The following is an 18,713-nucleotide window of genomic DNA, read 5'->3' on the forward strand; positions in this document are numbered from 1 at the left end:
GTAACTTATTTTTACTAAGCAAAAATTGTTTGGTGCTAAGCACGTTTGTGTGCCCTGCTCTGGCTTTATTACCTTCCTCATCCAGTGCCTTAGCAGCCTCCAGTGAACTTTCAACTTTGACCTCTTGCTTGACCACTTTCTCTTGACCTTTGACATTGGGTCCCTTGTCGCCTTCTAACTCGGATGGGTCTTCGCTATCATGCTGTGTGAACATGGTGAATGAGGTTTGTAAAAGTAATGAGTAACACTTTGTAAACAATTTTGTTCCTACAACCCATGATGAGCAAGCTATTTTCTATTTCATTAAAATGTTATCAAAAATACTAGTAGGCAACAAGTCAGAAGACTAAAAATATTCAAATACATCAAAAATAATTGATGTTATTTTAATTATAATTAATTAGAGATAAAACATTAGGCATTTACAACTAAAATAACTACAAAAAAACGATAGAAGACAAGATATAAAAAAAGATACGCTAACAACAACTATACACAGTTAGTGGAGGCTGAATTTTAAAGGCTAATCAAACAAGAAATGGATGACTGATTATAACTGAATAAATGGCTGAGTCTCTAAATTGACATCATTGATCTTTTATAATTAATGGCAGGTGGTTGATTGCAAAGAAAAGAAATTTGCACAAACTTACTTTTTAATGAATGTGGCTTCATGTTGTTCACATGACACCAACCAACAAGTGAATTACTATGTTAGATTGTAAATTCAAACGACCATGTTTGGGTATACATGTACGTTCAGCCAAGCTTGGAACATCAACAAACTTCAAGCAATTGTTAAGAAACTTGAACGTCCATGTTTGGTTTTGATTTCAACCAAGCTCGGAACATCGTCATACTTCCAGCTTCCATTGATTGTCAAAGATGGCAGGCTGCATCATTGACCAAATATAAATATTACTAAAGATCTATTAGTTTTTTGCCACACGTACAAAGTGAGATGTAAGACCGAAAGCGAACGACCATGTTTGGGTATGATTTCAACCGTGAACAGATCATTATCAAACTTCAAGCAATTGTCAAGAAACTTGAACGTCTATTTTTGGGTATGATTTCAGCCAAGCTCAGATTATTGACACACTTCCAGCAATTGTCAAAGGCGGCAGGCTGCACCATTGACCAAATATAATTATTACTAAAGATCTGTTTAGTTTTGTACCACACGTATGTACAAAGTCTGCGACCACCCATTTGCAGACTGAACCAACAAACAAAAAACCCATTGACCTATACTTAACCTACACAGTCTACAACACCTAAACAGTACTCTAAGTGTATGAGTCAGAATAAAACCCACACAGGCTGCTCTAAACAGGGCAAAGTTCACAATTGTACATGGATAGACCATGCTGGCTTTGTCTCTTTGTTTACTCTGTTGCCTAGTTGTTGATTAACAAAAAATAACCAGTCTCAAATTAGACAATGAGACCTAACAATAGATCAGCATTGGATAACGGAAAATGAAGGAAGCAAAATGTGGATCATTTTCTAATCAAGAATGGCCGCAAAGAATCGAAAACGACAATCATAAATAAACTGGACAAAGGATAACGGACATGGATATCAGACAACGGACATTAGATAACAGACAATGAAGGAAGCTAAAAATGGGTACATCTCAACAAGAATAGCATTAAACACATAAAAATAAACACGCTGGTACAAATATAAAACAGTTTCTAAAAACTCCTGAATGGCTGTACAAAGATAATGAAAGACGAACATCATCGGCCAGCCAAGAGGGCCTAATTGCATAAAATCATTTTGAGATTTGGTTGACACATTACTAGTGCACTGTTTGATCCCAGTGCTGAACAATCTCCCTGCGCCAGTTTTCTTTCTAAGAGAATGCCTTGCTCGAACAGAATTAATCTTCACTACACATGGTAGGTTACAAAGCACTTTTAATGCTTAGCAAAATAAAGTATCTACTTAGCAGATTTGAGAGCGTTCCTTACCTCACCATCATCTTCTTCTTCTTCATCTTCCTCGTCCCCATCTTCCAACTCTTCGTCTCCCTCATCGTTCCCTTCCGTCCCCTGGCTCTTTGATTCCTCGTCCAAATCATTCCCCTCGTTCTCCGTTCCGTCGGACATGTGATGCGGGAGAACGTAGTCCTCTGGAAGGTCGTCTGCCCCAAGACCCAAATTGTTGCCGTAGTTACTGTGGACTCTGCTCCAGTACTCATCAGACGGCATTTTCTAATAACGAAATAAAATATGTATTTGGTTTGCGGTAACACTATGTGTTTATCTACTTGCCAGGTAGAGTTGTTCTTAGAGAACTAAAAAGAGAACTAAATAAAAATAATAATAAATAATAGATAATTCTTACATAGCGCATTTCATAACTGAAAGAATTACCAATGCGCTTTACAAAAAACAAAAGGCAAATAGCAACAAATTAATAATAAATGATATTAGGCAAATAAAGGGATTAAACTGAACATAGGCAATAAAAACAAATTGGACTTGAGCTGAGATTTGAAAGCAGGCATAGAGAATATTTATAGACCTTTCTATTAGGCCTACTTTCTAGTGCAACGCCACAACGCAAGTTTTTGTCATCCGAGGTTGGAAAACTATGGAAAGCAATAATTACAAAATGTACCTTGCAGGAAAATACTGAATGTTCGAGCGCCTTGAGCGTCACTGAATGAAAAATATGGGCACTATACAAGAAGCCTGTATTATTATTATTTAAAGGGTGGCTGCAGTTTTTTTTTTATTCATTTAAACGATTAAACATGACTTTTTAAACCTGAAATATTTTAATTATTTTTTTATTAAATGCGCAAGTATTTTAAAAATGGTTTTAAGAGATTAGGGGAACCCACCCCACCCCTAAATAGGAACCCTCATTTGCATAAACATGACGTCATGTCCGTAGGGACCAGACTCTTTTTGCCGACGATATGTTTGAATTCCCGGCGTGACATCGATGGTAGGGGGGCAGTAACAACCCACAAAAGGGGGGGCATGACTTATTCGCTAATTACGCAAGTCAGATATGTCGGGAATAAACAAAACACATGTTATTGATGTTCAATACATATATCAGAAATAAATGACAGCAAAATTAACTGATTTATTTGAATTCACTGCAGCATCCCTTTAAGACAAAATTAGGACAGCAAATGCTGCCATGGCTCGACTACCAGACTTTCAAGTCGTGAGTTTACTGGCTCAATATAATACAATACAATAATCTTTATTAGATCCCAAAAAGGGTAATTCAAATGCTCGCATACAGTAAAAACATTGACACATTAAAAACATTAAAAAACAGACAATTAAATGGTTATATATACAATTACAAGTAAAACCACTAAAAAGCGATAAGAAAAATAAAAAAGACAGTGGACACATTTGGTAATTGTCAAAGACCAGTCTTCTCACTTGGTGTCTCCCAACATATATGCACAAAGTAACGAACCTGTGAAAATTTTAAGTCTATTGGTCGTCAAAGTTGCGAGATAATATTGCAAAAAAAAACCCCTTGTCCCATGAAGTTGTGTGCTTTCAGATGCTTGATTTCGCGACCTCAAAATCTAATTTTGAGGTCTCAAAATCAAATTTGTGGAAAAATTACTGGGAGGGAGCCGTTTCTCACAATGTTTTATACTATCAACAGCTTCCCAATACTCGTTACCAAGTAAGTTTTTTGTGCCAACAATTATTTTGAGTAATTACCAATAGTGTCCAGTGCCTTCAAACCATTGGCCTTGGGACTGTGCAGACGATTTCACGAAACGCTAGGATTAATCCTAACTCGAGTTAGGACGAGTAACCAGACTCAACTTAAGATGGGTTCAATGCGTCATACGCCTTTGGATACGGAATTTAAATCATCCTAAGTCCTAAGATTAATCCTAAGTTTGGTGAAATCTGCTGGCCTACCACTTACCTGGTCTAAGAGGGCATTCTGCCACACTCTAAACAGCAGCAGGAATGTGCGATCTCTCGACATGAATGAGGTAAAGAAATACTGCAGAAAAGACAACAAAATATATTTATTTATTTCTTCCTTACCCTGGGGAAACCTCTCAGTGTTTTTTAGAGGTGCCCAGCAACTACATACACATTAAAAAACGATAGTTCAATCAACAGAATCATCATTTATTACAGGTATTAAACAGGATTCGTAGAGATGACAAACAATCGCAGTGTTTGCGTTTTGTGTGATCAAACACAAAAATACAATAACAAAACTTTAAAAATTTAATCTGTTAAGTGAGTCAGGACAAAATAGTTAACAAACATGCACATATTCAGCATGTGAAAACACTGTCTAATGTTTTGGTAGTAACAACAGAAGTCATTTTAAAAGATGTTAAATTTGAATCGGGGAAAAAATAATATTAATTTTGTTTTTTACCCATACACCGATGGCTGTAAGCACTGTATACTCAGTACTTTCCCGAGTCCTGTGAAAAATTTTAACAGACATGTTACTCGGGTGGGATTCGAACCCACGACCCTTGCAATTCTAGAGCAGTGTCTTACCAACTAGATCACCGGGATTAACCGGTAGCTAGAGGCAGTTAGAATCCTACATATATGTTCATTTTCCCTGAAGTAAAGGAATTAATGCATCAGTCTGTAAAGAATATTGTCTTATTTCTAATATGCAACAATTTGGTTCACTATCCTTCTTTACATTTGCGCTTACCAGATTTCCAAAGTTAGGGTTTGGTTTTGCAATAAGGATCTTGGTGCTAAGCGGCTTTACCTTTTCATTATCTGCAGCTACTTGTATTGCATTGGGAATCAGTCGTATCGTCCGTTCCTTTGTGATCGCTGTAATTGCTTTCAGTTTGATGGTGAGCTAGAAAAAGAAAGAAAAGATCTCAAATTATTCACATAAATACATTTATTAAAGGCAGTGGATATGCATATGTTGAGTTACATGTACACCAAGTGAGAAGACTGGTCTTTGAAAAATACTAATAGTGGCCAGTGTCTTTAGTACACATTCATAATAAAAAAAAATCATTGATTCCTTACCAGCGTCTCCCACTTAAAGATGTTAGCATAGAAGCAGAGCCAGTTCTCGGTCACGTACATGCGCCCTTGAACAAGGATATCCTTCTGCAAGGCGCATGAGTAATCTAGAAACAGGGAGAAAGAAAAATAGATAACCAAACAACCAAATTACAAGGGTTTGCTGAAAATACTTTGGTTTTCACGTCAGCACGAGGAGGCAGGATAAAGGTAGGGGAAAGATTTCCATATCCTACCACCACGTTTTCACTAAAAAAGAATTCCAAAAGTAATATCTCAATGAGTAAATTAGATAACTAATTTATTCCATAACAATTGTAACCATAGCAATGGCAGGATACAGATATTTTTTCTGACCAGTCTACCATAAAAGTAGATTGAAAAATAAAATTCAATAAGTAAAATTCAGCAATTCATGGGTACATGAACATGTAGTTTGTGACTTAACGATAATTTCCACTATCAGCCGAAGATTTCACAAAGAGTTAGGACTCGTCTTATCTCGAGTTACTAGGACGAGTAACTCGTCCTAACTTAGAATTGATCTTAAGGTCTGCATGCTACAGTGCAGGGTTGGGACTCGTCCTAAGTCCTTAGATTAGTCTTAAGTTAGGAAGAGTTTTGTGAAATCGACGGCTGGACAAACATTCAACAGCTTAAAAAAAGTAGCATCTTAAATGCCCTAAATATAGAAAATAAACAAATGCCGCTTTTCAAACAAACTGAAACAATTTGGGTCGAGTGGCAGCGCTGCAGACACTGAGAACCAAAAGGTATAACCTTTTCCCATTTTATACTGTGAGAATGGCCTCCCCTTGGGAAAACCACAGAGGGCGCTCTGTGTTTAAAAGTTGGAACCATCACACCTGACCCACCACAGTAAGTGTCTATCAACGCCCAACTTGTGTGTAGCGTGTGCGGCACATTGCAGCCATATCTGAATTGGCGACTCTGGCTTCCACTATCGCTAAGGGTGTTGCTAAGGACTTCCTACACTTCAATGTATAAAGACGCAGTGATCTACATGTAGCTGTAGCCATAAGCCTTTTTGAGGTATGGCGGACGTGATAGGAGTGCACTGTTTGGTTTGGGTGTATACGGACAAATTTACCCAAACCTTATAGTGTTTTAGCATTGTGTCCGCCATATCTCAAAAAGGCTTATAATAGTCGTCAACTCAGACATGGCATAATTTTTTAACTTACCTGCTATGAGCTTTTCACTGTCATGTATATTCTTGAAGTACTTTCTGAACTCGTCCGTTTTTGTTTTATATGAGGATGATAAAACCTGTCGAAAGGAAACATCCAAAAACATTGATTAGATCACACAAGCTGTTTTAGACTCCTGGCCAGAGTCCAGTCCTATTGGACCAGTAACCAACAAACAAACAATTACAGCCAAGCCAGGGTTCACCATATTACCCACTAGTCCATTGGCTGGAATCCGGTAGCCCCACCACGCCTGAGCCTCACAAACAATCAAGTACAGCCAAGCCAGGTTTCACAGTACTACATGTGTACCATTGGCCATACATGTAGTCCAGTAGTTTTAGCTTTGGGCCAGGAACCCACAGTCAACAAGTCCAGTCAGCTATTGAAATACCAACTGGCCCACTTGGTAAGTCCAGTAGCTTACCCTATCATGGCAAGTCCCCCAGATCTGAAAGGAACTAGTAAGGGATTGAAATAACAACTGGACCACTGGCCAGAGTCAAGTAATTTAAGCATTGGGCCAGGAACCAACAACCAAACACACCACTCTGTTGCGGTGGTTAGACTGCAGGACTTGTGATCACAAGGTTGTGGGTTGAACCCTACAAAGCTAACCACTGATTTCACAGTGACTAGAATATGTGTATGAATGTTTTAGGAACTGAATTACCCGAGTCTGGGGTGGATTTCACAAAGGTAGTCCTAACTTAGGACTAGTCCTAGGCAATGCTAAGAGATAGGACTGAACTCATCCTAACTTAGGACTCTTCCTATCTCTTAGCATTGCCTAGGACTAGTCCTAAGTTAGGACTACCTTTGTGAAATCCACCCCAGGTAACTTGATCAGTAGCCCCAAAACCAAAAGTTTTCTCATTGATTCAACCTATACAACACAAAGTTTTAACTGTTTATTTTGTTATCCATTTCCCCTGTGTAAATGTTTATTTTGCATTTGTACCTTTTAGAAATAAATAATAACAAAATTGAAGTCGTATAATGTAGCGCACGTATCTATCAGACAAGTTACTCAAGGCGCTGAGTATGTACAAACTTTCACAAAGATACATGTAGGTTGTTGCAGTGATGAATTCTGAGACAAAATATGCTGCACCTTATTAGGGTTTACACGGTGCTTTGCACAACACACGGGACCAACAGCTTTACGTCCCATCTGAAGGACGAAGCAATGGTTTGAAGTGTCTTGCTTACACATGTAAGGACACAAGTGTAACGGCTGGGGATTCGAACCCACACTCTGCTGATCAGAAACACCAGAGTTGAATTCAGTGCTCTTAACCGCTCGGCCACGGTATTTCCACAAACTTTACTAAATGTCCTCATTGGCAAACTGAACCTTTATGGAAAGTTATCATTTCCTCCTCCTCAGTCTTGCCTTCTTAAATCTTTTTTTACATCTCTTTTGTGTGTAATTTAAATGAACTTGTGGAGAAAAAATAAATAAAAATAACAATAATAACCGAACAAATATCACTTACACTATACCACGGCGATGATGATTTTTTCCTCTTGCCGGATCGGATGGACTTATCATCTTTAAAGAGGAGCATGGATCTATCGGTGGGCGAGGAGACGGACGATCCTGACGTCTCAAAGCCATGATGGGAGGAAGACTCCTCAAGCTGGGGTAGGTCGTTGGAACAGGATTGGGAGGGGGATGGAAGATTCGGTGTCGAGCTACTATAAAAAAGAAATTTAAAAAAATTGCTGGTTGATTTTTTTTTTTGCACAAAATTTGCGAGTATCAATGACATCCATATACATGTACATGTAAGGGTAAAACCAAATCAAAATGTTGTATCCCTGATGCAAAAATTATCATCTCGATAAAAAGAATATTAAAGACACTGGACACAATTGGTATTTGTCAAAGACAAGTCTTCTGACTTGGTGTATCTTAGTAATTACCAATAGTGGTAAGTGTGTAAAAAATATTGTTAACTAACAACAACCTTTTTTTCTTACATTTTGGAGGGCAACCCAATATAGAAAAAAAAAAAAAAAAAAATGCTGATTGATTTTTTTTTTGCACAAAATTTGCAAGAGAGTATCAATAACATCCATGTACACGTACATGTAAGGGTAAAACCAAATCAAAATGATGTATCCCTGATGCAAAAATTATCATCTCGATAAAAAGAATATTAAAGACACTGGACACAATTGGTATTTGTCAAAGACCAGTCTTCTGACTTGGTGTATCTTAGTAATTACCAATAGTGTCCAGTGCGTATAAAATATTGTTAACTAACAACACCTTTTTTTTCTTACATTTTGGAGGGAAAACCCAGTAACTTACTTGGTAAGCACATCCAAGTCACTTTCGCTGTCAATCCCACTGCCTTCTTTAGACACGGATCCGCTACTCCGACGATTTTTATGTGGTTTTAAAGATCTGAAGGTTCAAACACATGTAGACACACTTGTTAGCAATGTTAATATATGTTAATGTTGAATATAATACAACGACACTGTCCTCAGATACTGCTTGTGTATTACTGAGTGCTTACTGGCACACGCCACGCTTATGCGTAAACAGCTACTTGAGCGGAATGTTTTTAACGGAAATGCTATTTTAACGTGTTTGAAACACGTCTGTTCACCATTTTAATGTAATTTTGATATGTGTACACTTTTGAATTTTTCGTAATTATCGATTAAAAAATCAGGCTCCAACCTCAATATTGAAAAACTAAAAACACTTCAGCCGTTGACGGCGCGCATCAATGCTTTGGCGCCATGTCTTGGAGTTTTCTTTGTTTTACCTTTCTACGTTGCAACAATTGTTTATGTCAGGATTTTTTCTTACTGAATTTTACCTTGTCTTCCCTGAAGTTTCTTTGACCAAAGGGAATTTGGCTGGTCCCTTCAAAAACAGAGTGGAGGGTCTGACCCTATTAAAGGAACATTACAGAATTGGTAAGAAAAAAATGGTGAAAAGCACAGATTTAACATGGGCTAATGATGATGATGGTAGAAAACATCCCTTAAAATGTCAAATTTGATAAGAAATAAATAATTTAATTTCGCGTTTCGAGTTTATCGCTCATCAGTGAGCGTTTTGTTCTTTTTGTTTTGGCATCGATATCATGCAAAATGTGTCATTGGTTTTCACTTTTTTTTTCTCGAGACCCAAATGGCCGATCAATCTCAAACTTCTACAGGCTTGTCCATTTATCTGTTTATGTACGTGGGTTACTTAAAGTGCAGGCCTGTATGCTTCATTTTTGAAAGGGCAAGGGCACCAAGGCATTTTTTCTTTGTAGAAATTTAAAATGTCCTCATAGGGTGCCTATGAGGACATTTTAAATTTCTACTGTGAGCATTTCAAGGGCACAGAGGCAATGACTCCAGGGCATGGAGGCAATCGCCTTTGTTGCCTCCGTGAACGATCAGGCCCGAAAGTGCTTACACTGCCAGCAAAAAACAATTCTGTAATGTTCCTTTAACACAAGCAAAGAGGGTTAAACTTTTATCAAACAATACAAACATCATTCCAGTGAAATCGTTTTATCTGTAATCTGTGCATTACTTCCTGAGGTTTAAGGGGGGAGTGTCGTCATGGGGTCAATTTCATAAATCTGCTTAGCAAAAAATTCTGCTATCTTGTGAAACTGAACACTGAAAGAATTTTTTTTTCCTTATCTGATTACTTAGAAGAATGTTACAAAAGGTCGCATAAAAAAAAAGGTCGCAATATGAATTATACATTGAATGCTGATATGCAGATTATAAATATTTCTATAACAACTTTTTCATTCAGTCGATGACTAGAACAAGCTACATGTAGTCGAAACGTTGAGACCAATTTAAAGGAACACGTTGCCTTGGATCGGTCGAGTTGGTCTTTGAAAAGCGTTTTTGACCGTTTATTATAAAATGCATATGGTTAGAAAGATGATGTAAAAGTAGGATACAATGATCAACACAAATATGCCTCGAAATTGCGTGGTTTTCTTTTTACCTCGTCCAATAACACGGTCGGCCATTTATGGGGGTCAAAATTTTGACCCCCATAAATGGCGGACCGTGATAGTTCGCGACGTAAAAAGAAAACCGTGCAATTTTGAGAGATACTTGTGTGGATCATTATATTCTACTTTTAAAACATCTTTCTAACCATATACGTTTCAAAACAAACGGTTTCAAACGCTTTTTGTAGACCAACTCGTCCGATCCAAGGCAACTTGTTCCTTTAAGAGCTCACTCCTTTTTTGAAATATGTTTAAATACTCTACGAGAGCGTTTTCCTGTTATCAGATCATGAATGTATCATTCGCTGGCAGATATTGTTCAATCGCGTCCCACAAACATCATTTATAGTGTGACCATTTCTACTTCAAACATAAATATTTATAGACCTACAACACACACTGTACCAGCCTACATGTATCTTGTGTGTATAGTTGACGACTAACACAATGTAATTCAATGGATTTGTAACAGAAATTCATTTGTTATCAAAAACAGCAGGGGCAACAAAAGTTTGTGTTATCTTGAGAAACTGAACACTGAAAAAAAAATTTCCTTGTCTGATTAGATAGAAAAATGTTACAAAAGGTCGCACAATTAATACTTGGAATGAATTATACATTGAATGCTAATATGCAGATTATAAATATTTCTATAACAACCTTTTCATGCGGTCTCTTGACGATGACTAGAACAAGCTACATGTGGTTGAAACGTTGAGACCAATTTATGAGCTCACTCTGCGGTAGTGCAGTTTAATAAAAATCATATAACATTGTATAAGCTTTAGTAGTAGTCCGGCCAGCTAATTTTCGGTAGTAGAAAATAGAAACTTTAAATGTGTTGAATACTCTGTGAGAGTGTTTTTCCTGTTATCAGATCATGAATGTACTATTAAGTGAAATGTATCATTCGCAAGAAAGTATTGTTCAACCGAGTCCCACAAACATCATTTGTATTGTGACCATTTCTATTTCAAACAAAAATATTTATCGACCTTTGGATTGAAAAATACTTGTAATGTCATGTGTGCAGATTATAAATGTTTCATTCATTCTCCTAACGATGACTAGAGCAAGCTAGTCGAAACGTTGAGACCAATTTAAGAACTGACTCCGCAGTAGTGCAGTTAATAACGATCCTAAAGCTAAAGTAGAGTAGTAGTGCGAGCCAATTTTCTTTACCTTCCGCCCGGGCAGTAGAGCCAATATACACTTTCGGTACAAGAAAAAAAAAAAAAAATTCACAGATTTACAAACAATTTACAGGGTTTACAGAAGGTAACAGTGAAAGACTTCTCTTGAAATATTGTTCCATGAAATGCTTTACTTTTTGAGAAAACATTAAAACAATATCAATTCTCGTTAGCGAGAATTACGGATTTATTTTAAACACATGTCATGACACGGCGAAACACGCGGAAACAAGAATGGGTTTTCCCGTTATTTTCTCCCGACTTCGATGACCGATTGAACCTAAATTTTCACAGGTTTGTTATTTTATGTTGTGATACACGAAGTGTGGGACTTGGACAATACTGTTTACCGAAAGTGTATAATGGCTTTAAAAAGCAGGACAGTTTTTTTTTCAAAATTGTTAAGTCTCCCGAATCCGATAAATCTACTCCACGGTAGTAGAATATATAATTTTTAAATATGTTGAAATACTCTGCGAGAGCATTTTTCCAGTTATCAGATCATGAATGTATCATTCGCTGGCAGGTATTGTTCAACCGCGTCCCACAAACATCATTTATAGCGTGACCATTTCTACTTCAAACATAAATATTATCTTGTGTGTATAGTTGACGACTAACACAATGTAATTCAATGGACTTGTAACAGAAATTCATTTGTTATCATTAACAGCAGGGGGCAAAAAAAAAAAATTTTGTTTGGTGAACTGGAACCTTAACACCCCTTTCAAACAAACAATAGATATTTTGAATACGTTTTAACAGTACATACATCATAAAAATATGTTGACAGAAAGCAGTTAACCGACTTTGGGGGGGGGCAGGAAATGAATCAACCAAGTTTGTTGACTACCCTACTATCATTCTTCTCTACACGATTTCAAAGTGGGAAAAAAATAAAAAAAATAATGCAATAATAGCATGGCTAGCAACAAATATTGTAGTTGTTAATTGTATAATACTTAAATATATTAACAGGCTAAAGGTAGGGTATTAGATTGATTTTTCAGTCCATGAAAATAGTTGGAAGACCAGGCACAAATTTCAACAATAATTTTGGTTGAAATCACCGAGAATATCACCTTTTTTATTTTATTATAGGTTTTTAATCACAGTTTTCTCAAAGTGTTTAAAATTGTTTTTGGGGGTCTCATTTTCATTCAAAGTGTGACTTCATTTCAGGGGAAAATGTTTCAGTATAAAAATGGTTCTCGAATGAACTATCTTAACTTTGCAACAACACAGTCACAGTTTCTTTCAAAGTATTGTTTCCTGTCAGAGGGAAATAATTCAATGAATAAAAAAAGTTCTTGAATGAACTATGTAATCAGTAACCTTTAAGACTGAAATAAAACAATTTTTTATCCTTATCTAATCCTGAATAGTGCCTTTAAAGGCAGTGGACACTATTGGTAGTTGCTCAAAATAATTATTATCAATATAACCTTACTTGGTAACGAGTAATGGGGATGGGTTGATAGTATAAAACGTTGTGAGAAACGGCTCCCTCTGAAGTGATGTAGTTTTCGAGAAAGAAGTATTTTTCCACGAATTTGATTTTGAGACCTCAGATTTAGAACTTGAGGTCTCGAAATTAGCACTTCGTGTGACCATGGTGCGACAGGGGTGTTTTTTCTTTCATTAATATCTCGCAACTTCGACGACCGATTAAGCTCAAATTTTCACAGGCTTGTTATTTAGCATGTTTAATGCATATATGTTGAGATACACCAACTGTGAAAACTAGTCTTTGACAATTACCAATAGTGTCCATTGTCTTTAAATGCATTGATTGCTTGATTGATTCATAAATATGCTACATGTAGGTCCAGCTGTATGTGCCATGACTGCTTTTATGAATAATAGGGAAGCTTTCCGGCATGAATATTGAACAAAATTACAAAGTGTCCATCATGTCTGTCTGCTCAAGAGGCATCTATTCAGCATTGATGTGCTTGAATATTCATGAAAGTCTGTCTGCTCAGGTACATGTAGCATAATATTCAAATTTATTGGAATGAATATGCATGAGTGTCTGTCTGTCTGTTCCGGAGGCATCTATTCAGCATTGATGGCTTGAATATTCATGAGTGTCTGTCTGCTCAGGTAGCATACATGTATATTCAAAGGTATTGTAATGAATATGCATGAGTGTATGTTAATGCTCATGTAACTCTTACCCAACATTGATTGAGATGAATATTTATGAGCAGAGTAGTTCAACCCTTCTAATGAACAGCTGTTGAACAGCTTTTTTTTTCACACAAAAACTAAATCAAGGGGAAGATGAAACTGTTGCCAGTAAAATGCAATGAATAGGGAAGGGGAGAGTGGGCATACCCCTGAAATCTGTCCTTCTGTCTTTGATTATCATGAATATTTATAAGCAGTGTTGCAACCTCTTCTAATGAACAACTGCCCCCCAGGCAAACTGTTGCAAGTAGACACTCGACACGCCCCTTAAATCTGTCCTTCTGGATAAGTGTTTTATTTGACAATGTTTGAGATTGATTTATTCACCTTCGAAACTACTTCCCTCACACAGTCTCAAGTATGCATCCCTGTGGAGACGTCTTATTGTTCTTCCCTTTGGTCCTTGTACTAAACAATCTCCTTAGATGTTTAAACAAAATTCCTTGTGGGGCACCCTAGTCTTAAGAATTCTGCTATGGAGGTCTTCTGTTTTTGCTTTTGGCTTTGCTCTTGGTCTACATAAGGTATATGAAGGGGAACAAATTGAATGAAAGAAAAAAATAATAAAAAAAATTGTATGCTCACTAGAACAAGGTTATTGAAACCTACCAATGTCACATGCTTAAAGGGACACGTTGCCTTGCATAGGACGAGTTGGTCTTTGAAAAGCGTTTGAAACCGTTTTTTTATAAAATGCATTGGTTGGAAAGATGTGTTAAAAGTAGAATACAATGATCCACACAAATTTGCCTCGAAACTGCGTGGTTTTCCTTCTACCTCGTCGACAAACACAGTCGGCCATTTATCATATAATGGCCGACCATGTTTGTCGACGAGGTAAAAGGAAAACCGGGCAATTTAGAGGCATGGTTGTGTGGATCATTGTATTCTACTTTTAAAACATCTTTCTACCCATATGCATTTTATAACAAACGGTTACAAACGCTTTTTATAGACCAACTCGTCCGATCCAAGGCATTGTGTTCCTTTAAACGACATGTTCATGTACTCCATAAACATTGTACTATGTAGTTTCTTGGTCACTTGAGTAAGGTAAAAAAAAATATATTAAAATAAATAAAAACTCAAACACAGACCCAAAGTCAATAAAGGGCAAATTTTCAGTAAGATTTCACACAAGCATGCAAATTTGCTCAGTAAACAGACAAAACATGACATGGAAAATGTTAATTCAAAAAAGGAAATTGTAAGTACTGTTAACACATGCAGTTATTAATAGGAAAATTCAGTGAGGAACACAATGGTTGATTTGTGTACAGCTGTTTGGCACGCTAAAGGCAAAGTATACCTTTTGGTTTTTTTTAACCGTTCAATTGTTTTCAGTCTCTGTAAACATGTATCTACATGAAATACAATAAAACGAACCTGTGACAATTTCAGGGTGTTAACATTTTTGAGACACCACCGAAAAACTGGAGCAGTTATGTCTGCGCAAAAAGAAATCCACAAACGTTTCATAACAATTTCTTTTTAACTGAGCCACTACTTATTTGTTAGGTGTTTTGTCATTCAACATCTACCCTTCTAATCATTATTTATTTGGTTCCAGAAAAATACGATGAACTTTTCAAAATTGCCAAAAAAAAATTGCCTCTTCCAAATACAACAATGCATCTTTAAAATTGATTAAAATTAACAAAAACGAGCATATGGCAAACTGACCTACGTCAAAGAGACAGGCTAGTTAAAATATTAGCATTAAAGTGGAGCTCCAAGGTCAAATTTAACTAAGCAATGCACTCATTTTCCAATTGATATAGACCTTTTGAAAGTGGGTGAAAAAAAAGAATGCACTAATCTCACGTTAAAATTGTGTAAAATGTTATTTTTTTTTAGTTCTCTTTCAGAGCAAAATTTGAAACATCATCGAATACCAAAACCAGATGGGTCTATACATTCCAAAGAGGATCTTTTGGCAAAAGGTCAAATTCAATGCCAATTTCATTTCAAGAATAATATCATTATGAAAGTTCAAGTTCAGGAAAAACACTCAAATTCTCTGTACAAAAATGTACAAAAACCATCATTTGTAATATGACTTTTCATTTAAAGGCAGTGGACACTATTGGTAATTGTCAAAGACTAGCCTTCACAGTTGGTGTATCTCAACGTATGCATAAAATAACAAACCTGTGAAAATTTGAGCTCAATCAGTCATCAAAGTTGCGAGATAATAATGAAAGAAAAATAACCCTTGCAACACAAAGTTGTGTGCGTTTAGATGGTTGATATCGAGACCTCAAGTTCTAAACTTGAGCTCTCGAAATCAAATTCGTGGAAAATTATTTCTTTCTCGAAAACTACGTCACTTCAGAGGGAGCCGTTTCTCACAATGTTTTATACCATCAACCTCTCCCCATTACTCGTCACCAAGAAAGGTTTTATGCTAATAATTATTTTGATTAATTACCAATAGGGTCCACTGCCTTTAAAGATTTTGGATGTGGACAAAAAAAAGGACTTTGAGTGTATCAAACACAGTGGCATTTTGCATCATTTCCAGAGGTTAGAGACGTTTTTTCATTCCATTTTCATGAAAGACTCTTTCTGGAAAACGAGTGAATTACGAAATTGAATTTAACCTTGCAGCCCCTCATACAGGTGTAAGTAATAAAATAAACAAATAAAAAACTTAGGAAATAATAACATGTATTGTTAATAAAAAACACACCTTAGGAGAGACTGTTTCAAGCTGGAACTTCGCTTTCTGAAGAAGAAAAAAAAAGAAACAAAATGGAGAAACATAAAACAGTCATGCGAAAAATGCTGCAAAAGAAAAACAATCACAAAGTTTTCAAACAAGTTTATCGGTCACAAAATCCTTTCTCATGTTGCCGACTATTTTGGTCACGTTCCCGTACTCTACGCCATGCTGAATTCTTGGTTTATTGTTTGATTTTAACAAATGGAACCAGACCATTTTTGGTCATTCGGTTGCGATTTGATTCCAATGAATATTCATAAAAAATAGAACAAGGAGAACTCTAAGCATGCTAAGATAGACTGGCCGTGCCCAAAACGGTGATTTCGGCTACAGCTACAGCAAGATCAGCGCGTCTGCCAGTATTAAAGAATAAGCAGAAGCCCTTGATCTGTAGCAGTAGCTGCAACCGAAGTCAACGTTTCATACCCGGCCACAGCATCTCAGCAACTGCCGAAAGCCAACAATGCGGGCAGGGCTTTAATTTGATTCTGAAAAAATACAAGAGAAAGGCAACATGAGAAAAGTTTTTTTTCCTGTTTTTTTAATGGGCAGATGCTTGGATGCATAAGGGGCAGGGGTCGCATTAGTAATCATTTAAATTTTAATTTATGCAGCAGGATAAATAAACAGAGGGTTATTGGTTCATGCCGATTCAAAAAAAGAAAACATTCAAGGGAGCAGGTTGGATTACGCGCTCTTGCCCAGGGAGGGGGAAAAAATCCCCCCCAAAACAAACCATTTGTGATTGGTATCCTGCTCATTTCTCCTAAAAAGAAAATCATTTTAATAGGAATATTCAGTGCTTATGCAGCAGTGCTTAAGCAGATCTTTGAAAATGAGCCCGGTCCTAAATTCGGGTTATAAATTTAAATCACTAAGTCTCGGGGCCACTGGTCATCTCGGGTAGAGTTGAGTAGTGGAAGGGGGGGGGGGGGCCCTTAATGGTCGCAATGCAATCAAGGTATTGATTTTTTTTTAAATTCTGTTAAGATTGATCAATGGCTTCCACACTGTCAACAATTATCCTGCCAAAGCGTTAGCATCTGTATAAACCCCTCATGTAATGTGCAAGACAAGGGGGAAAAACGCTATGGGTTTAAATTGCTTTCTCTATGATTTGATTGACCATGGGCTCTTCACTCTACTTGTTGTTAGGTCTCGAATTATCCTACGGAAACCACAGCAATTACAGTACCTTGTATACACCATTCAATCTCGTGTTCAGAGAACACACAGTCAACCCTCCTACAGTATGACCATTCCATATCACAGGCCTTGAAATAACCCCTGGCACCCACATCAATTGCAATAATAATAAATAATAGTTTTACTGTTGTGCCCTTTGCAAGGTCTCCATACAAATTTACATTTTCCCCTTAAGAGTGCCCTTTACCCATGTTACCAGAGGAAAAATTGCTACTGGACCCTATTGGTAATTTGTCAAAGCCCAGTCTTCTCACTCGGTGTATCTCAACATATGCATAAAATAACAAACCTGTGAAAATTTGAGCTCAATTGATCGTTGAAGTTGCGAGATAATAATGAAAAAAAAAAAAAACACCATTGCCGCACCATGGTCACACAACAATGTAAGTTATCTGCTTTCAGATGATTGATTTTGAGACCTCAAATTCTAAATCTGAGGTCTTGAAATCAAGTTCGTGGAAAACTACTTCTTTCTCGATAACTCTGCACTTCAGAGGAAACCGTTTCTCACAATGTTTTATACTATCAACCTCTCCCCATTACTCGTAACCAAGTACATGTAAGGTTTTATGAAAATAATTATTTTGAGTAATTACCAATAGTGTCCACTGCCTTAAAGAGGGAAGTTCAAGGTCTACAGTATGGTTCTTCGAACGAACCAAGTATTGTTCTTTACCAGAAATATACCATCAAATGTTACACAATAGTGAAAACTGAAACAGTCAAATACACACAAACAAACTTTCCAAACTTGAGGCTGCCCCCCCCCCCCCCTTGTTTTGATAAAATCATTGAGAGAGAATCATGGGAATTTAGTGCATTTTCATCCTCTTATAAAAGTATTTTGATTGTGTAAAATTAAAATAAGAAATAAGAGTGTTGATGAATTGTTTTCTCACACATACATGTAGTTCTCAAAACAATGGGTGTGGCTCTAAAACTTAACAAAAACATTTTCTGAATGAAATGATTGTATTATCATCTTCAACTTCAATGTATGCACCCACTATTAAACGCTTATGTTATCGGATTTTACATACGTGTACAGTGTAGTGACAAATTATATGCAACAATGAGACAAAGGTAATCTTAATCTCAATCCAAGTACCATAGATTTAATAAGATAACACCCAGATTAGAAAAAAGGTACCATCAAGTTGTTTGAA

General features: G+C 36.7%; 1 protein-coding gene across 5 annotated transcripts in view; it reads right to left on the reverse strand.

Moving 5' to 3' along the window:
• The window catches only part of LOC139951260 (protein Aster-B-like), a 45,694-nt gene that overhangs the window by 14,741 nt on the left and 12,240 nt on the right, over positions 1 to 18,713 (reverse strand). For 2 of the 5 annotated variants that reach the window (XM_071950050.1, XM_071950054.1), the window contains exons 3-12: positions 16,309 to 16,344; positions 9,076 to 9,150; positions 8,556 to 8,651; positions 7,735 to 7,936; positions 6,230 to 6,314; positions 5,028 to 5,131; positions 4,753 to 4,848; positions 3,928 to 4,008; positions 1,980 to 2,222; positions 73 to 202 (exon numbers count right to left, since the gene is read on the reverse strand). In XM_071950050.1, the coding sequence (XP_071806151.1) occupies positions 73 to 202; positions 1,980 to 2,222; positions 3,928 to 4,008; positions 4,753 to 4,848; positions 5,028 to 5,131; positions 6,230 to 6,314; positions 7,735 to 7,936; positions 8,556 to 8,651; positions 9,076 to 9,150; positions 16,309 to 16,344 (1,148 nt within the window). The remainder of the gene's footprint in view (positions 1 to 72; positions 203 to 1,979; positions 2,223 to 3,927; positions 4,009 to 4,752; positions 4,849 to 5,027; positions 5,132 to 6,229; positions 6,315 to 7,734; positions 7,937 to 8,555; positions 8,652 to 9,075; positions 9,151 to 16,308; positions 16,345 to 18,713) is intronic. The other 3 variants (XM_071950051.1, XM_071950052.1, XM_071950053.1) reach the window with 3 other exon arrangements.

Source organism: Asterias amurensis, chromosome 19, assembly GCF_032118995.1.
Source record: "Asterias amurensis chromosome 19, ASM3211899v1".
NCBI classification, from domain to species: Eukaryota; Metazoa; Echinodermata; class Asteroidea; order Forcipulatida; family Asteriidae; genus Asterias; species Asterias amurensis.